Source organism: Pseudophryne corroboree, chromosome 1, assembly GCF_028390025.1.
Source record: "Pseudophryne corroboree isolate aPseCor3 chromosome 1, aPseCor3.hap2, whole genome shotgun sequence".
NCBI lineage: Eukaryota > Metazoa > Chordata > Amphibia > Anura > Myobatrachidae > Pseudophryne > Pseudophryne corroboree.
This window is the reverse complement of record NC_086444.1, coordinates 940,833,734-940,853,396: the sequence shown is the minus strand read 5'-3', so window position 1 is coordinate 940,853,396 and position 19,663 is coordinate 940,833,734. Positions and strand designations below refer to the sequence as shown.

Sequence of the window (19,663 nt, the reverse complement as noted above, 5' to 3'; positions counted from 1 at the left end):
ATAGAAAGACAGAAGGACAGATTTTAATTTTTATATATTAGATGTAAAGATTATTATTGAAGATGGATTGATGATGAAAATACATATTACCTTAAATAAATCTATTTGTACAATCGTTCCTGTTATAAAACCAATTATCCTTCCCATATTTTGAGAAGATATTTTAAACTAGTTAGCTTATTAATGAGCTATTATTTATAAATAGCTATATTGTAATTTGTATATTTGTTTCAATATTATAACTGTATCAATGCTGTAAGAGAAATAAATGGTACACCCTTTACAGTGACTATATCAAGCCACCATTAGCATTATAATGAACTTACAGTAAATTTGCCAGTCCGAGAATGCCCATGCCACGGAAATCTGTTTTGGGATCATCACCCTGAAAGCCAATATCCCCCCACTGCTTAGTGATTCTAGATTTCAGCTTCTCATGTGGCATAAGCAAGTCCCAAAGCTGAAAATAAGCAAACCATATAGATTATATATAAGATTTATAATGACATGTTTAAAAAAGTATTTGTATTAATACAGTCCCTCCTGGGTATTACATCTGCTCAAACTGCCATGGTTTGCCCTTACTTAAAAGTCACCACAAAATTCATCCTCCATTATTATCCACCCTATCGTCTTAATGGAGTATCTGCACCTGCCCTGTATGTGGTTTATATGCATATTTCTGCAGTTCTGCATGAGCCACATTCACAGCAACATGGTTTTCCTATACTCAGACTATGTTAAATCCACCTTCCATCCCCATTCCTGCCTCTTCTGGCACAAAGGAGCCTACTGCTGGGTACACACTTACCGACTGTCGGCCCAATGTGTTGTGCCTGATGTCACAACTGAGCAGGCAATTACAAGTGCCTGCCTAGTTGTGATGTCAGTCACCAGCGGCTTCTGCAGCAAGTGTACGGGCGGCCAATGTGCCGATATATCGGTCGTGCTGCAGGGCTGACACAATATGTATGTGAACAACTTTATTCAGAAACATATCGGGTGTACACACCTGCCAATGCACCCAAGATACATTGGCCACTAAACTGAATGACAGATATATCGGACAGTGTGCACCCAGCTTAAGAAACTCATAAGTCTGTATTGGTTCATATATGTGCACGCAACTCTGCATCAGCCTCCACATGATTATCTGATGTTCCAGTAAAAAATACTATCACGTTATATATTACATGAGGAAAAGAAGATGTAGCCTGGGCTTTTCTAAGCAACAATGCAAAAACATGAACACATTGAAAAGGTTAAAGAACATAGGCGTGCGCAGGGGGGGTGCCTGGTGCGCACAGGCACCCCCTAATGTCTGGCACCCCGATCTCAAATGCCTGATGCAGCGATCGCCGAGCAGGCTGATTACTGTCCCCTCTGCGCTGCGCCCTGTCAGGACTGCATTACTGACCGGACGCCTGGGTTAATCAAGGGTGCCACAGCCACCGGCTTTCAAACTCCTGGCTCCACCTCCATGTACAAAAACAGCGTGATGTCATGATGCTCGCACGCCCACCCGTCACATCCGCCACACATCCACCTCTTTCCTTCTATGCTATGCCAATGCCAGTCACTGATGAGGATCAGCATGCAGCCAGCGTTCCTCTTAGGAAGACAAATTCAATACTGGCGGGCGGTCGGCAGCAGCATTGACACGTCACTCGTTTATCCAGCAGCAGGAGTACTAGTCTGCGACTGTCAGTGTCAGTGAGTGACTGACTTGTAAGTAAGCTGCTGCAGCTTGCAAGGGAAAGAGAGGGGGAGCCAGACCAGGCTGAGGAGGAGCAGTGTAATTGCAGTGAGTGCCATCAGGGGTGTTTGTTTGGTGCACAGCACATCTGACAATGTATCTGCTTTATTAGGATTGGTACAAGGGTGGATATTTGATATTGCGTTGACCATCAATAGATGGTACTAGACACGCCCAAAAGGCGGTGCTAGACACACCCCTCTGACAGTGCACCCCCTAATAAAATGTGCTGCGCACGCCTATGTTAAAGAATGCATCTGGTACATTACCTGCAACATAAACAGGATCTGCTAACAGCACTTCCACAACTCACAAATACAGTGATGCCGAGGCGAGATCTGTTACTGGCATTCATCTCTGCCCACATATCTCTGACCAAACCAATACTTGCCTGCATAATGGCTTCTGCTGTATGCTCACATTTAGGAGATCAGTGCTAGCACACAATGAGCAAGCAGAAAAATATACAGCCTTTGGCTTAATATTGGGATTATTCTAGTAGACTCATTTATATTATGCAAATAAACATGTGCAGAAAGTCTGGTATTAGGTGGTAAAAGACGATTCAAGCGCATATAAGAGATGGAACTCGCCTCTAGTAGCTGCTGCTCATGCTGATGGTTGTCAGAATCATATGGCTGTTTCCTTACATCCTCCACCTCCAAATACAGCCTTTTATATCCAGAGATCTGAAACAAGCATGTCCTCAGGTTTATCTGAAAACTGAAAGAGTTCAGTATATATTATTAACTGCCACTTCCTCTTTCCTTATATCATATTACACAGAATTTGAACACATTATTTGTAGTGTCCAAAAATACTGGCGAGATAAGTACAACATTGCTACATCATGACTGTGGGGCCAATTACTTGTTAGGTCCTCACTTAATTAGGTCCTTAATTACTTTACATATTGGGTCTGATTCAGATATGGTTGGAGGTGCACCCATCAGTGCAAAGTACTGATTTTCAGTACTCTGCACATGTGCAGGACCAGTTCTGCATGTGAGCGAATGGGTCCCGCAACATAGGACAGTGACTGACAGTCTACTGCCATCTGGAGGGTGGGGAAAGGCAGTGATGGCTCCTGTTTGTGAAAATGGAGGCGTGTTACTGTTGTTTAGGGGGTGGGAGGAGGTCAGGGATCTTCGTTATAGGATGGAAATTTCCTGGCCTCTGCAACGGGCGGCTTGTGCGGCATCTTGGGTGCCGCAAGCCGCCAGATGGTAGGTGAGAGATGAATGCTAGGACACAAATCAGATTTCTACTGCAGCAGGAGGCGTCTCCTTGTAATAGACACCTCCTGTAGCATTCCCATACACCGCTATCAGTGGTGGATTTCCCACTAGGCATGCGAGGCACATGCCTAGGGGTGACACTTGCTGGGGGTGCACTTGCATGAGAGCTCTGCTAGGCCAATGGGTAGATGAGGCCAGGTGATTGTTTTTGTTTTTTTGCCATTACGACTTTTTTATTTTATAACTGGTGAAGAAGGGTGGGGGGTGAGCGATGGTCAGTAAATTGTGGAGGTTGAGGGGAGGGGAGAGAGGTTGGTGCTGTTTTGGATGTCGGGTGGCTCCAACACGAAGGGGGCAGTGGCATGATGGGGGGGCAGATGATACATTTGTGCCTAGGGACGGCCAGACCCCTAAATTTGCCCCTGACCGCTATCACTGCTGCTTCCAAGGAAGTAACAGTAATAGCACCTCCAACCACATCTGAATGACCCGTTTTGTGCTCACCTTACCAATACTGTAATAGACATTAAAATTTGTGGTTGGAGGTGTATTACTGTTGGCAATCTAGATCAGCAATGTGAAAGTGAGACAGTCTCATGACAAAATGTACAATCATATTGTCAGGAAACATAAGCACGTAAACAAGAACACAACTGTCAGCAGCAAAAAGCTTTAGAGTTTGGATTACAATGTAAACTGGTCTGTCCATCATGAAGCATTTAAAGACTGGTGTTTGAAGAAAGGAAAAGCTAAACTTTGTTTTATGCCAGAAGAAATGACTAAAGTAAGTCATTTTAAACACACAGCTGCATCCATTAATGATTAAGCATTAGTTTCATCAATGGTATCCTATAGCCGGCGACAATTTACACCATCGGCAAAAACAGGCTTTTTATCAAATTATAGCCTGTTTTTACCGTGAGGTAAATGACCGTTTTCAGGCGATAACACATGGGATCTAGGATAAGTTCCTGAACCCGTGTGTTATCTCAGAAATACCAGTCTCTAAGGGCTGGTTATCGGGGATTCTGCTCCCCGATAAAAGCCTGGCGTTCAAGGCTTATTGTATAGCCCCCAGGGGATCCATTAGTAATGGGAATTTACTGCAGCTAATAGGATACCCCTTCCTTGTATAAAATTGGAATTTAATACTTACCAGTAATTCCTTTTCTCCTAGTCTGTAGTGGATACTGGGGTCTTGTACTTTAGTACCATGGGGTATAGATTGGGTCCACTGGAGCCTGGCACTTTAAAAAATTTTTAGTGTGTGTATGTATGTATGTGTGTGCTGGCTCCTCCCCTCTATGCCCCTCCTACCAGACTCAGTCTAGAAAAACTGTGCCCGAGGAGACAGACATAATATGAGAGAACAATAATACAACAGCGGTGAGGCAACAAGCCAACACACAACCCTGAATGAAAGGGGGACGCTAACCCGAACAGAGGGTAGCAACACCCACCTAAACTGAATAGCACGGCTATCCCAACAATAAAATAATCCCAATAATAAAATGGGATCGCAACGCCGGATCAACCAAATACTTACACAGGTAAGCAGGAACGAAGCACTGAGGTGGGCGCCCAGTATCCACTAAGGACTAGGAGAAAAGGGATTACCGGTAGGTATTAAATTCCTATTTTCTCTTACGTCCTAGTGGATACTGGGGTCGCTTTAGTATCATGGGGAGGTCCCAAAGCTCCCAAACGGGTGGGAGAATTCTGAGACTCCTGTAAAACCGCCTGACCAAACTGAAGGTCATCCTTGGCTAAGGTATCATACCTATAGAATTTGACAAACGTGTTCAAACCAGACCAAGTTGCAGCTCGGCACAATTGGAGGGCCAAGACAACCCGGGCAGCCGCCCAGGAAGAGCCCACCGATCTCGTCAAGTGGGCCTGAGTAGACGACGGCAAAGGCAGAGCCGCCGAAGTATAGGCCTGTTGAATAATCAACTGGAGCCAACGAGCATTAGATTGCTTAAAGTCTGGCCAACTCATCTTGGAGGCATCATAAAGGATAAAAAGCAATTTCCGATGACAGGCCGTCCTTTTGACATACATTTTCAGAGCCCTGACCACATCCAAATACTCAGGACCAATGGAAGCATCAGATAGCACTGGAACCACAATAGGCTGATTCACATGAAAAGCTGACACCACTTTCGGCAAAAACTGAGAACGGGTCCTAAGTTCCGTCCTGTCTGCATGAAAAATCAAATAAGGGCTCTTACAGAATAAGGCCCCTAATTCAGAGACACGCCTTGGAGACGCCAAAGCCAATAAAATCACCGTCTTCCAGGTGAGAAATTTCAACTCCACCCTATGTAAGGGTTCAAACCAATCCGATTGGAGAAAAGACAGAACCACATTGAGGTCCCACAGAGCCGTGGGAGGTACAAAGGGCGGCTGCATATGAAGAACACCCTTCAGAAAAGTGCTTTCGGAGCTATGGTCACATCCTGGTGCATATGCAGGCGAGAACCCGACCACTTGTCCAGCAGATCCAGTTGAAATGGCCTGTCATGAAATCTGCCGTATTGGATTGCCTCCTAAGCAGCCACCATCTTGCCCAGTAATCTGATGCAAAGATGTATAGACACCCTGCGAGGACTGAGTACCGAGCGGACCATAACCTAGATAGCTGAGGCCTCGTCCATCAGGAGAAACACCTTTTGAGATACAGTGTTTAGTATCATTCCCAGCAACTGAAGACGCTGAGTCGGTCACAGGTGAGATTTCTGGAAATTTAAGATCCACCCATGATCCGTGAGTAGGTGTGTAGTCAGAGCGATGCTGTGTAGCAGACGTTCCCTGCACACAGCCTTTATTAGGAGATCGTCCAAGTAGGGGACTATGTTTAATCCCATCATTCGCAGTTGCAGCATCATCTCCGCCATGACCTTGGTGAAGACCCTCGGAGCTGTGGATAATCCGAAGGGTAAGGCCTGAAACTGGAAATGGTCATCCAATATGGCGAACCAGAAGTAAGCCCGATGAGGGGACCTCATGGGAATGTGAAGGTACGCGTCCTTGACATCTAGAGACACCAGGAACTCCCCTTCCTCCAGAGCGGACACCACCGCCCTCAGGGACTCCATCTTGAATTTGAACACCCGCAGATAGGGGTTGAGAGACTTCAGATTCAAGATGGGGCGCAACGAACCGTCTGGTTTGGGAACAATAAAAACACTGGATTAAAAACCCCTGTTGTGCATAACAGAGGAGGCACAGGAACTATCACCCCTGTCTGCAAAAGTTTTTGAATAGCCTCTTGCAAGGTAACTTTTGCTGCGGGTAAAACTGGTAAGCCCGACTTGAAAAACCTTTGAGGAGGAAGAGTTTGGAATTCCAGCCGGTATCCGTGGGAAATTAGGTCCCTCACCCATGAATCCCGGCAGGACTCCGCCCACACGTGGGCGAAGTGCTGAAGGCGAGCACCTACCTGAAAGTCGCCTTGTAGATGGGGCCAACCGTCACGCAGAGGGTTTAGCCGCAGGGGTTCCAGTGGTCTGGTCAAAGGAGACAGCAGGTGCAGGTTTACGGGACTTACAAGATCCTCTGGAAGTGGTGGAGATCCCTCGACCCCTGCCTCTGAACCTTGCCACACGAAAGGACTGCAAGGAGGGTCCGGTGTAAGAACGTCTAGCAGGTGCCGCAGCCGACAGCAGATTGGCAGACTTACCCGCCATTGCTTGGGAGATCCATTTATTCAATTTGTCTCCAAACAAGGCATCACCTGTAAAGGGAAGATTTTCTACACCCTTTTTTGAATCAGCGTCCACCGCCCACTGGTGTAACCACAGAGCTCTGCACGCTGAGACCGCGATAGCAGTAGTGCGGCCATTAATCTTACACAACTCCTTTATAGCCTCGCTCATAAAATTTGCAGCATCCTGTATATGTTGCAGCAGCGCAACTACCTCATCGCGGGGTAGAGAGTCTAAACCATCAATAACAATATCAGACAACTTTACCACAGCCCTGGAGATCCACCCGCAAATTATTGTGGGGCGCTGTGCTCCACCTGCTGCCATATAAATGGCCTTGAGCGTTGTCTCAATTTTACGGTCAGCAGGCTCCTTCAGGGATACAGCCCCAGGGACAGGCAGTACCAATTTTTTTGACAGTCTGGATACAGACGTATCGACCAACAGGGGGGGGGGGGGAAGTTCCCAGATCTTCCTATCCTCATCTGGAAGGGGAAAGGCAGATAAAAACCTCTGAGGAATTTTACATTTTTTATCAGGGTTTAACCAAGCCTCCCTGGCCAGGGAGTTTAACTCTTTAGACACTGGAAAGGTAGCTGAACTCTTGGGTCTTACATTAAAGTACAACTCCTCATCTTGTTCCGCCTACGGGTCCAGTATGTGAATGACCTCTCTTATAGCAAAAATAAGAATTTACTCACCGGTAATTCTATTTCTCGTAGTCCGTAGTGGATGCTGGGAACTCCGTAAAGACCATGGGGAATAGCGGGCTCCGCAGGAGACTGGGCACTCTAAAAGAAAGATTAGGTACTATCTGGTGTGCACTGGCTCCTCCCTCTATGGCCCTCCTCCAGACCTCAGTTAGGGAAACTGTGCCCGGAAGAGCTGACACAATAAGGAAAGGATTTGGAATCCCGGGTAAGACTCATACCAGCCACACCAATCACACCAAACAACTCGTGATACTATACCCAGTTAACAGTATGAATAACAACTGAGCCTCACGAAAAGATGGCTCATAACAATAACCCTTTAGTTAGGCAATAACTATATACAAGTATTGCAGACAATCCGCACTTGGGATGGGCGCCCAGCATCCACTACGGACTACGAGAAATAGAATTACCGGTGAGTAAATTCTTATTTTCTCTGACGTCCTAGTGGATGCTGGGAACTCCGTAAGGACCATGGGGATTATACCAAAGCTCCCAAACGGGCGGGAGAGTGCGGATGACTCTGCAGCACCGAATGAGCAAACTCAAGGTCCTCCTCAGCCAGGGTATCAAACTTGTAGAATTTTGCAAATGTGTTTGAACCCGACCAAGTAGCAGCTCGGTAAAGCTGTAAAGCCGAGACCCCTTGGGCAGCCGCCCAAGAAGAGCCCACCTTCCTCGTGGAATGGGCTTTTACTGATTTAGGATGCGGCAGTCCAGCTGCAGAATGTGCAAGTTGAATCGTGCTATAGATCCAGCGAGCAATAGTCTGCTTTGAAGCAGGAGCACCCAGCTTGTTGGGTGCATACAGGATAAATAGCGAGTCAGTTTTCCTGACTCTAGCCATCCTGGAAACATAGATTTTCAGGGCCCTGACTACGTCCAGCAACTTGGAATCCTCCAAGTCCCGAGTAGCCGCAGGCACCACAATAGGGTGGTTCAAATGAAACGCTGATACCACCTAGGAAGAAATTGGGAACGAGTCCTCAATTCCGCCCTATCCATATGAAAAATCAGATAAGGGCTTTTACATGAGAAAGCCGCCAATTCTTATACACGCCTGGCCGAAGCCAAGGCCAACAGCATGACCACTTTCCGCGCAAGATATTTTTGCTCCACGGTTTTAAGTGGCTCAACCAATGCGACTTTAGGAAATCCAACACCACGTTGAGATCCCAAGGTGCCACTGGAGGCACAAAAGGGGGCTGAATATGCAGCACTCCTTTTAACAAAAGTCCGAACTTCAGGCAGTGAAGCCAGTTCTTTTTGGAAGAAAATCGACAGAGCCAAAATCTGGACCTTAATGGAACCCAATTTTAGGCCCATAGTCACCCCTGACTGTAGGAAGTGCACATCCTTCCTAGCTTTAATCAGCGTAGGAATGACTTCCTCTGGAATGCCCTTTTCCTTTAGGATCCGGTGTTCAACCGCCATGCCGTCAAACGCAGCCGCGGTAAGTCTTGGAACAGACAGGGCCCCTGCAGTAGCAGGTCCTGTCTAAGCGGCAGAGGCCAAGGGTCCTCTGAGATCATTTCTTGAAGTTCTGGGTACCAAGCTCTTCTTGGCCAATCCGGAACAATGAGTATAGTTCTTACTCCTCTCCTTCTTATTATTCTCAGTACCTTGGGTACGAGAGGAAGAGGAGGGAAACATATAAACCGACTGGTACACCCACGGTGTCTCTAGAGCGTCCACAGCTATCGCCTGAAGGTCCCTTGACCTGGCGCAATATCTTTTTAGCTTTTTGGTGAGCCGGGACGCCATCATGTCCACCTGTGGCCGTTCCCAACGGTTCACAATCAGCTGGAAGACTTCTGGATGAAGTCCCCACTCTCCCGGGTGGAGGTCGTGCCTGCTGAGGAAGTCTGCTTCCCCGTTGTCCACTCCCGGAATGAACACTGCTGACAGTGCTATCACGTGATTCTCCGCCATCAAAGAATCCTTGTGGCTTCTGCCATTGCTACCCTGCTTCTTGTGCCGCCCTGGCGGTTTACATGGGCGACCGCTGTGATGTTGTCTGACTGAATCAGAACCGGTTGTTTTTGAAGCAGGGGTTCTGCTTGACTCAGGGCGTTGTAAATGTCCCTTAGTTCCAGAATATTTATGTGTAGGGAAGTTTCCTGACTTGACCATTGTCCTTGGAAGTTTCTTCCCTGGGTGACTGCCCCCCAACCTCGGAGGCTTGCATCTGTGGTCACCAGGACCCAGTCCTGTATGCCGAATCTGCGGCCTTCGAGCAGATGAGCACTCTGCAGCCACCACAGCAGAGACACCCTGGCCCACGGGGACAGGGTAATTAAACGATGCATCTGGAGATGCGATCCGGACCACTTGTCCAACAGATCCCACTGGAAGATTCCTGCATGGAATCTGCCGAAGGGACTTGCTTCGTAAGAAGCTACCATCTTTCCGAGGACTCGCGTGCAGTGATGCACCAACACCTGCTTTGGTTTCAGGAGGTCCCTGACCAGAGATGATAATTCCTGGGCCTTCTCCTCCGGGAGAAATTCTTCTGTTCTGTGTCCAGAATCATGCCCAAGAACAGCAGACGCGTCGCAGGAATCAGCTGCGACTTTGGGATATTCAGAATCCAGCCGTGCTGATGCAGCACTTCCTGAGATAGTGCCACGCCGACTAGCAACTGCTCCTTGGACCTCGCCTTTATAAGGAGATCGTCCAAGTACGGAATAATCATGACTCCCTTCTTTCGGAGGAGCATCATCATTTCGGCCATTACCTTGGTAAATACCCACGGTGCCGTGGACAGACCAGACGGCAACGTCTGGAATTGGTAATGACAGTCCTGTACCACAACCTTGAGGTACTTTGAACTTGAACTTTTTTATATAAATGTTCAAGGATTCTAAATTTAGAATGGGTCTCACCGAACCGTCTGGTTTCGGTACCACAACATTGTGGAATAGTAACCCCGTCCCTGTTGAAGGAGGGGTACCTTGATTATCACCTGCTGAAGATACAGCTTGTGAATTGCCGCCAGTACTACCTCCCTTTCTCTGAGGTCAGCAGGCAAGGCTGATTTGAGGTAACGGCGAGGGGGAGTCGCCTCGAACTCCAGCTTGTATCCCTGTGATACTACTTGCAGAACCCAGGGATCCATCTGTGAGCGAGCCCACTGGTCGCTGAAGGTCCGGAGACGCGCCCCCACCGCACCTGGCTCAGCCTGTGGAGCTCCAGCGTCATGCGGTGGACTTAGAGGAAGCGGGGGAAGATTTTTGATCCTGGGAACTGGCTGTCTGGTGCAGCCTTTTTGCTTCTTCCCTTGCCTCTGGCAGAAAGGAAGCGCCTTTGACCCGCTTGCTTTTCTGAGGCCGAAAGGACTGTACCTGATAATACGGTGCTTTCTTAGGCTGTGAGGGAACCTGAGGTAAAAAATTTTACTTCCCAGCTGTTGCTGTGGATACGAGGTCCGAGAGACCATCCCCAAACAATTCCTCACCCTTATAAGGCAGAATCTCCATGTGCCTTTTAGAATCAGCATCACGTGTCCACTGCCGGGTCCATAATACCCTCCTGGCAGAAACGGACATTGCATTAATTCTGGATGCCAGCCGGCAAATATCCCTCTGTGCATCCCTCATATATAAGACGATGTCTTTAATATGCTTTATGGTTAGCAAAATAGTATCCCTGTCGAGGGTAACACTATTATCTGACAGGGTATCAGACCACGCTGCAGTAGCACTACACCTCCATGCTGAGGCAATTGCAGGTCACAGTATAGTACCTGAGTGTGTATCTACAGACTTCAGGATTTCCTCCTGCTTTCTATCAGCAGGCTCCTTCAAGGTGGCCGTATCCTGAGACGGCAGTGCCACCTTTTTTGACAAGCGTGTGAGCGCCTTATCCACCCTAGGGGATATCTCCCAACGTGACCTATCCGCTGGCGGGAAAGGGTACGCCATCAGTAACTTTTTAGAAATTACCAGTTTCTTATCGGGGGAAACCCACGCTTCTTCACACACTTCATTCAATTCATCTGATGGGGGAACAAAACACTGGCTGCTTTTTCTCCCCAAACATAAAACCCCTTTTTAGTGGTACTTGGGTTAATGTCAGAAATGTGGAACACATTTTTTATTGCCGAAATCATGCAACGGATGCCCCTAGTGGATTTTGTATATGTCTCAACCTCGTCGACACTGGAGTCAGACTCCGTGTCGACATCTGTGTCTGCCATCTGAGGTAGCGGGCGTTTTTGAGCCCCTGATGGCCATTGAGACGCCTGGGCAGGCGCGGGCTGAGAAGCCGGCTGTCCCATGGCTGTTACGTCATCCAGCCTTTTATGTAAGGAGTTGACACTGTCGGTTAATACCTTCCACATATCCACCCACTCTGGTGTCGGCCCCGCAGGGGGCGACATCACATTTATCGGCACCTGCTCCGCCTCCACATAAGCCTCCTCATCAAACAAGTCGACACAGCCATACCGACACACCGCACACACACAGGGAATGCTCTGACTGAGGACAGGACCCCACAAAGTCCTTTGGGGAGACAGAGAGAGAGTATGCCAGCACACACCACAGCGCTATTTAATCAGGGATTTACACTAATAGAAAGTGATTTATCCCTATAGCTGCTTTTTTATATACAGTTTTGCGCCTAAATTTAGTGCCCCCCCTCTCTTTTTAACCCTTTGAGCCTGGAAACTGCAGGGGAGAGCCTGGGGAGCTGTCTTCCAGCTGCACTGTGAAGAGAAAATGGCGCCAGTGTGCTGAGGGAGATAGCCCCGCCCCTTTTTCGGCGGACTTCTCCCGCTCTTATAATTGTATTATGGCAGGGGATTTTTACACATATATAGCTTATCAGGCTATATTATGTGTTGTTTGCCAAAGTTAAGGTACTCTAATTGCAGCCCAGGGCGCCCCCCCCCCAGCGCCCTGCACCCATCAGTGACCGGAGTATGTGGTGTGCATAGGGAGCAATGGCGCACAGCTGCAGTGCTGTGCGCTACCTTAATGAAGACCAAAGTCTTCAGCCGCCGATTTCCAGGACGTTCTTCTTGCTTCTGGCTCTGTAAGGCGGACGGCGGCGCGGCTCCGGGACCAGACGACCGAGGCTGGGCCTGTGTTCGATCCCTCTGGAGCTAATGGTGTCCAGTAGCCTAAGAAGCCCAAGCTAGCTGCAAGCAGGTAGGTTCGCTTCTTCTCCCCTTAGTCCCTCGTAGCAGTGAGTCTGTTGCCAGCAGATCTCACTGAAAATAAAAAACCTAACAAATACTTTCTTTACTAGGAGCTCAGGAGAGCCCCTAGTGTGCAACCAGCTCATGCCGGGCACAGATTCTAACTGAGGTCTGGAGGAGGGGCATAGAGGGAGGAGCCAGTGCACACCAGATAGTACCTAATCTTTCTTTTAGAGTGCCCAGTCTCCTGCGGAGCCCGCTATTCCCCATGGTCCTTACGGAGTTCCCAGCATCCACTAGGACGTCAGAGAAAATGAGAGCCTCCACCCCAGGGGACAGAGACTGTCCTCATCAATATCATCATCCACATCTGGCTGATCAGAATCGGACTGGAAAATCTGTGGCAGTGAGCGTTTGTGTGAAGCCACTAGAGGGGGCTGCGAAGCCTTCCTGGTATCTGCTGCTTTAGCTACACAATCAATTGAGTGTTTTAACACCTGTCTCTCCCTTTTAGCTGCAGCTAGTTCTGAATTGACATTGTGAATCATGCTCTTAAAGCTGTCCAACCAGTCAGGTGCCTGTGAGCTAGGCCCTTGAGGAGACAAAGCGGGTCATCCCGACCCGTTCGCAGCATGCTTTCGCTCGCACAGCTGCGACCGGGTCACTACTGCATGGGGGCCGTAATGTTGCCCGACGCAACGACGAAGGGAACGAAGAAAGCGATTGCAGCAGCGATCGCTTGAAGATAGACAGGCGGTGAGCATTCCTGGGCGGCAACACAGTGTTCGGACCCGTTTTCTGAGAGTGGTAAGAAAAACGCAGGCATGTCCAGAGCGGGTGTTTGACGTCAGAGCCAGGACCAGACAGGCTGAAAACGTTGCAGCTGGTATGTCTAGACCTACTTAGAAACAGCACAATTTTTTTTCCCATAGCAGGGCTGCACAAGCGAATGCAGCCTTGCTATTGGAAAAACCCCACCACCATAGGCGGGGTATAGTTGATCGCACGGGCTGCAAAAAGCAGCAACGTGCGATCAACTCTGAATGCCCCCAAGGAACATTGCACACACATGAGAGACCCCGCTGAAGATAGGGTAAAATTACAAGCAGCACACATAACCAAGTCTTCAGACTTTATACAGTAAACAACAGCGCAGCCCCCTTTGGCCCAACAACACACACAGACCCTAGAGAGCCCTTTGGAGTGACACTGAGGAGCGGATACAGCACACAGAACACAGCAGCACAATGTGTCAAAATAAGTGTATGTAAAATCAGTGCAGCGGTGTTACCGCTGACGCGCTTTCCCCTGTCTATGACCCCCTGGTACCAGTTCAGACAGTCTGTAACAGCATGCGTCCTGGAGGAGCAGCGTGCATGAAGCCTTGATGATCCGCAGCAGCAGGAAAATGGCGCCGCCCCCCTCCGGGAAGCCCCGCTCCTTGCAATGGTGCGCGGTCCCTGACAAGATTATACTGGCCACAAGTGTAAAACACATCAGAAATGTAATTTACAGTCCACACAAAGCCTTAGATGACAGTGAGCACTGCGGGGCCATAGTCCTGAGCCAGTTCCGTCAGCGGCGGGCATCGCAGCTCCGGGCCCTTGACCGCCGCCAAACTGCCCCAGGGATCCGCTAACCGGGATCCCGGTGTAACTCACCGCACCTGGTCTTTAGCATCTGTTAGAGGGTGGCGGCTAGCTGCTGGTGTGGGCACACATACTGACGATGAGTCATCAGCACCTCAGGAGCTCAGTGTCCTGTCAGATGGGATTATGAACCATTAACCCTCAGTAGGTTGGTTCGGTCCCGCCTCTAAAGGTGTGTACGCACGGTGAGATAAATCTGTAAGATTTTGACTATATAGTCAAAATCTTATGAAAAGTTAGTGCATATATCAAGGTGTTAGGCAGCTTGCGATACAGATTCGATCCCGATGCACGCTCCCATGGGGTCGGTATCGCAAGGCTAGATAGTCAAGATTGACTTGCCTGCACAGTCTATCTAGTGTACTATCTAGTTCTAGTGCAAAGTATAGTCAAAATTGGCACTTAAGTCAAAATCGTACAGACAAATTCTTAAGTACAGATAGTACAGATTTTGACTATCTGTGCGAGATCAAGGGAAATCGCATAGTCAAAATCGGACATAGCAAGGATCTCACTGTGTGTACACACCTTAATAAGTCCCACGAAGCAGGTAATCTGCTAAATCCCACGAAGCAGGTAATCTGCCAAGCAGAGCTACCTGAAAATAATAAACTAATTAAAATTTAAAAGAAAAATCTCTGGAGCTCCAGAGAAGTGCACCCGGCTCCTTGGGCACATTTTTCTAATTGGAGTCTGGTAGGAGGGGCATAGAGGGGAGGAGTAGAGCCAGCACACACATACACACACTAAAAGTTATAAAGTGCCGGGCTCCAGTGGACCCAATCTATACCCCATGGTACTAAAGTACAAGGGAATTCTGGTCTCTAGGTCGACAACTATTGTTCGATAGTAACTAGGTCGACAAGTCAAAAGGTCGACATGAGTTTTTCATTATTTTTTTCTTTTTTTGAACCCTTTAATACTTAACGATCCACGTGGACTACAATTGGGAATGGTAACCTGTGCCGAGCGCAGTGGAAGCGGAGCGAGGCACCTTGACCAAAGCTGCGAGGGGACACGGTGCACTAATTGGTGTTCCCTGTCACTCTATGAAGAAAATGACAATTTATTTTTTAAACTCATGTCGACTTTTTGACCTGTCGACCTAGAGACCCTGTCGACCAATAGTGGTCGACCTAGACCCTGTCGACCTAGCTACTATCTACCTTCCATATCACACCCAGTACAAGACCCCAGTATCCACTAGGACGTAAGAGAAAACACGAAGAAAGAAACATGTCATAATATGGTTTAAAACACACACACACACACACACACACACACACACACCTCCCCCCCCAAAGGGTTAAAGTATCACTCAGCAAGACCAACATATATGATAAGGCATAGCATCTATTTGTGGTTGAGTAGAAAATAGGATTTTTATTACCTACCGGTAAATCCTTTTCTCGTAGTCCGTAGAGGATGCTGGGGTCCACATTAGTACCATGGGGTATAGACGGGTCCACTAGGAGCCACTGGCACTTTAAGAGTTTGAGAGTGTGGGCTGGCTCCTCCCTCTATGCCACTCCTACCAGACTCAGTCTAGAAACTGTACCCAAGGAGACAGACAACTTCGAGAGAAGGATTTTACACAGATAGTGGCGAGATTCACACCAGCTCACACATACAAGGCAAACCAAGCTAATCAGCTTCAAAACTCAGCAACGGCTGAACAAGAATACTTAACCAAGTAACAAAACAGTACTTAATCAAGAACTAAGTAACCACTGCAGGATCACGAAGCGCTGGGCGGTCGCCCAGCATCCTCTAGAGATTACGAGAAAAGGATTTACCGGTAGCTAATTAAATTTCTATTTTCTCTTACGTCCTAGAGGATGCTGGGGTCCACATTAGTACCATGGGGGATGTACCAAAGCTCCCAGAACGGGAGGGAGCGCGTGGAGGCTCCTGCAGAACTGATTGACCAAACTTCAGGTCCTCAGAGGCCAAAGTATCGAACTTGTAGAACTTAGCAAACGTGTTCGACGCAGACCAAGTAGCCGCTCGGCAAAGCTGTAAAGCCGAGACACCCCGGGCAGCCGCCCAGGAAGAACCCACCTTACGAGTAGAGTGGGCCTCAACAGATTTAGGACACGGCAATCCTGCCGTAGAATACGCATGCTGGATAGTGAACCTGATCCAGCGAGAGATCGCCTGCTTAGAAGCAGGACACCCAAGTTTCTTGGGATCATACAGGACAGAGAGTCTGATTTTCTGTGACGAGCAGTCCTCTTCACATAGATTTTCAGAGCCCTTACAACATCCAAGGACTTTGATGAAATTGAGGAGTCGGTAGCAACTGGCACCACAATAGGTAGGTTGATATGAAATGCCGACACAACCTTCGGAAGGAACTGTTGACGTGTCCGGAGCTCAGCTCCATATTCATGGAAGATGAAGTAGGCGCTCTTACAAGACAAAGCCCCTAACTCCGACACACGTCTAGCAGAAGCTAAGGCCAACAAAGTGACATCCTTCCACGTGAGAAACTTGACCTCAACCTCCTGTAGAGGCTCGAACCAATCCAATTGGAGAAACTGAAACACCACGTTCCCGGCGGCACAAAGGGAGGCTGGATGTGCAGAACCCCTTTCACAAAAGTCTGAACTTCAGGGAGGGAAGCCAACTGTTTCTGGAAGAAAATGGATAGGGACGACGGATCCCAACCGCAGACCCATATCCACACCTGCTTGCAGGAAGAAGAGAAAACGTCCCAGTTGAAACTCCACCGTAGGAAACTTCTTGGATTCACACCAAGATACATACTTTTTCCAAATGCGATGGTAATGTTTAGACGTTACTCCTTTCCTAGCCTGTATCAGGGTAGGAATAACCTTGCTTGGAATGCCCTTCCGAGCTAATATCTGGCGTTCAACTTCCATGCCGTCAAACGTAGCCGCGGTAAGTCTTGATAAACGAACAGCTCCTGAAGCAGCAGGTCCTCCTGAAGAGGAAGAGACCTCGGGTATTCCAGTAGAAGACCCAGAAGATCCGCGTACCAAGCCCTTCTTGGCCAGTCCGGAGCAATAAGGATAGCCTGAAGTCTTGTTCTCCTTATGAGTTTTAGAACTCTTGGAATGAGTGGAAGTGGTGGAAACACGTATACCGACTGGAACACCCACGGAGTCACTAGGGCGTCCACCGCCACAGCTTGCGGGTCCCTTGACCTGGAACAATACCTCCGAAGCTTCTTGTTGAGACGGGAGGCCATCATGTCTATTTGAGGTACACCCCAAAGATCTGTCACCTCCGTGAACACCTCCGGATGGAGGCCCCACTCTCCTGGATGGAGATCGTGTCTGCTGAGGAAGTCTGCTTCCCACTTGTCTACTCCCGGAATGAAGATTGCTGATAGCGCCAACGCGTGCTTTTCTGCCCAGAGGATGATTCTTCTTATCTCTGACATCGCAGCTCTGCTCTTCGTTCCGCCCTGTCGGTTTATGTAGGTCACCATCGTTACATTGTCCGACTGCACTTGAATAGCTCGATCTCGAATATGAGATGCTTGGAGTAGACCATTGTAGACGGCTCTTAGTTCCAGAATGTTTGTTGGAAGACTGGTTTCCAGACTTGACCACCTTCCTTGGAAGGTTTCTCCTTGAGTGACTGCGCCCCAGCCCCGGAGACTTGCATCCGTGGTTAGAAGGATCCAGTCCTGAATCCCGAACCTGCGCCCCTCCAGAAGGTGAGGCATTTGCAGCCACCAGAGAAGTGAAATCCTGGCTTTCGGCGACAGACGTATCCTCTGGTGCATGTGTAGGCGAGATCCCGACCACTTGTCTAGGAGATCCAGTTGGAAGGACCGAGCATGAAACCTTCCGTACTGTAGAGCCTTGTAGGAGGCAACCATCTTCCCCAGAAGGCGAATGCACTGATGAACAGATACCCGGTATGGCTTCAGGACATCCCGGACCATCGTTTGAATCACCAACGCTTTCTCCTGCGGCAGAAACACCCGCTGCACTTCCGTGTCGAGGATCATCCCCAGAAAGGACAATATCCTTGTCGGCTCCAAATGAAACTTTGGAAGGTTCAGGATCCAACAGTGTTCCTTGAGCAGATGAGTCGTGAGAACAATGGACTGTAACAGCGTTTTCCTTGACGACGCCTTTATCAGCAAATTGTCCAGATATGGGATTATGTTCACCCCCTGCCTGCGGAGGCCATCACCTTGGTGAACACCCTCGGTGCTGTGGAAAGGCCAAATGGCAGTGCCTGAAATTGATAGTGACTGTCTAACAGTGCAAATCTGAGATAAGCCTGGTGAGGCGGCCAAATCGGAATGTAGAGGTACGCATCCTTGATATCCAGGGATACCAGAAACTCTCCCTCCTCCAGACCTGAAATCACTGCTCTGAGAGATTCCATTTTAAATTTGAACATCCTCAGGTAAGTGTTCAACGATTTCAAGTTCAAAATCGGTCTGACCGAACCATCCGGTTTCGGTACCACGAAAAGGTTTGAGTAATAACCCTTGTTTTGCATATGAGGTGGAACTGGGACAATGACCTGTGACTTTTCCAATTTTAGGATGGCTTCCTGTAGGATTGCCCTGTCTGTCAGCAAAGCTGGCAAGCCTGATTTGAAGAAATGGTGAGGTGGAATTTCTTGAAACTCGAGTTTGTACCCCTGGGACACAATATCCTGTACCCAGGGATCCAGGCCGGAGGACACCCAGACGTGGCTGAAACGTCCGAGTCTCGCACCCACCAGGCCGTCCTCCAGGCTGTGTGGTCCACCGTCATGCTGAGGATTTTGAGGAACCAGAAGCGGGTTTCTGGTACTGGGAGCCTGCGGGTGCAGGCTTTTTGGATTTTGCACGACCACCTCTAAAGAAGGTGGTAGTAGGCTTGGACTTTTTTTGTCTTAGCGGTCCGAAAGGACTGCGACCCAGCTGAAGAAAATGGTTTCTTCGTGTAAGGTGTAGCAGAGGGAAGGAAAGGAGACTTACGCGCGGTTGCCGTGGAAATCCACGCATCCAAAGCTTCCCCAAATAGAGCCTGATCTGTGTAGGGTAGGTTCTCCACACTTCTCATGGATTCCGCGTCTGCAGACCATTGGCGTAGCCAGAGTCCCCTGCAAGCTGCGACCGGCATGGAAGATATCCGTGCAGTCAGCAAACCCAGGTCCTTCATGGATTCCACCATGAACCCCGCAGAATCCTATATGTTACGTAAAAACAATTCAATGTCACTTCTATCCATTGTATCCAAGTCCTCTAGGAATGTGCCTGACCACTTTACTCTGGCTTTAGAAATCCATGCCTTAACGCCAATCCTGAAGCAGTGTATATGGATTTGAGCGTAGTATCAATCTTACGATCAGCCGGTTCTTTTAACGCGGTAGATCCAGGGACAGATAAAACCACCTTTTTTGACAGTCTGGAGACTGCTGCGTCAACTATGGGTGGGTTTTCCAATTTTTTCCTATCCTCCTCAGGGAAGGGAAAAGCAA

The 19,663-nt window shown here is 48.6% G+C and overlaps 1 protein-coding gene across 2 annotated transcripts in view; it reads right to left on the bottom strand.

The window, feature by feature from the left end:
• The window catches only part of ELMOD2 (ELMO domain containing 2), a 142,636-nt gene that overhangs the window by 76,069 nt on the left and 46,904 nt on the right, over window positions 1-19,663 (bottom strand). For both annotated transcript variants that reach the window (XM_063920379.1, XM_063920380.1), the window contains exons 5-6: window positions 2,350-2,479; window positions 327-460 (exon numbers count right to left, since the gene is read on the bottom strand). In XM_063920379.1, coding sequence (XP_063776449.1) covers window positions 327-460; window positions 2,350-2,479 — 264 coding nt within the window. The remainder of the gene's footprint in view (window positions 1-326; window positions 461-2,349; window positions 2,480-19,663) is intronic.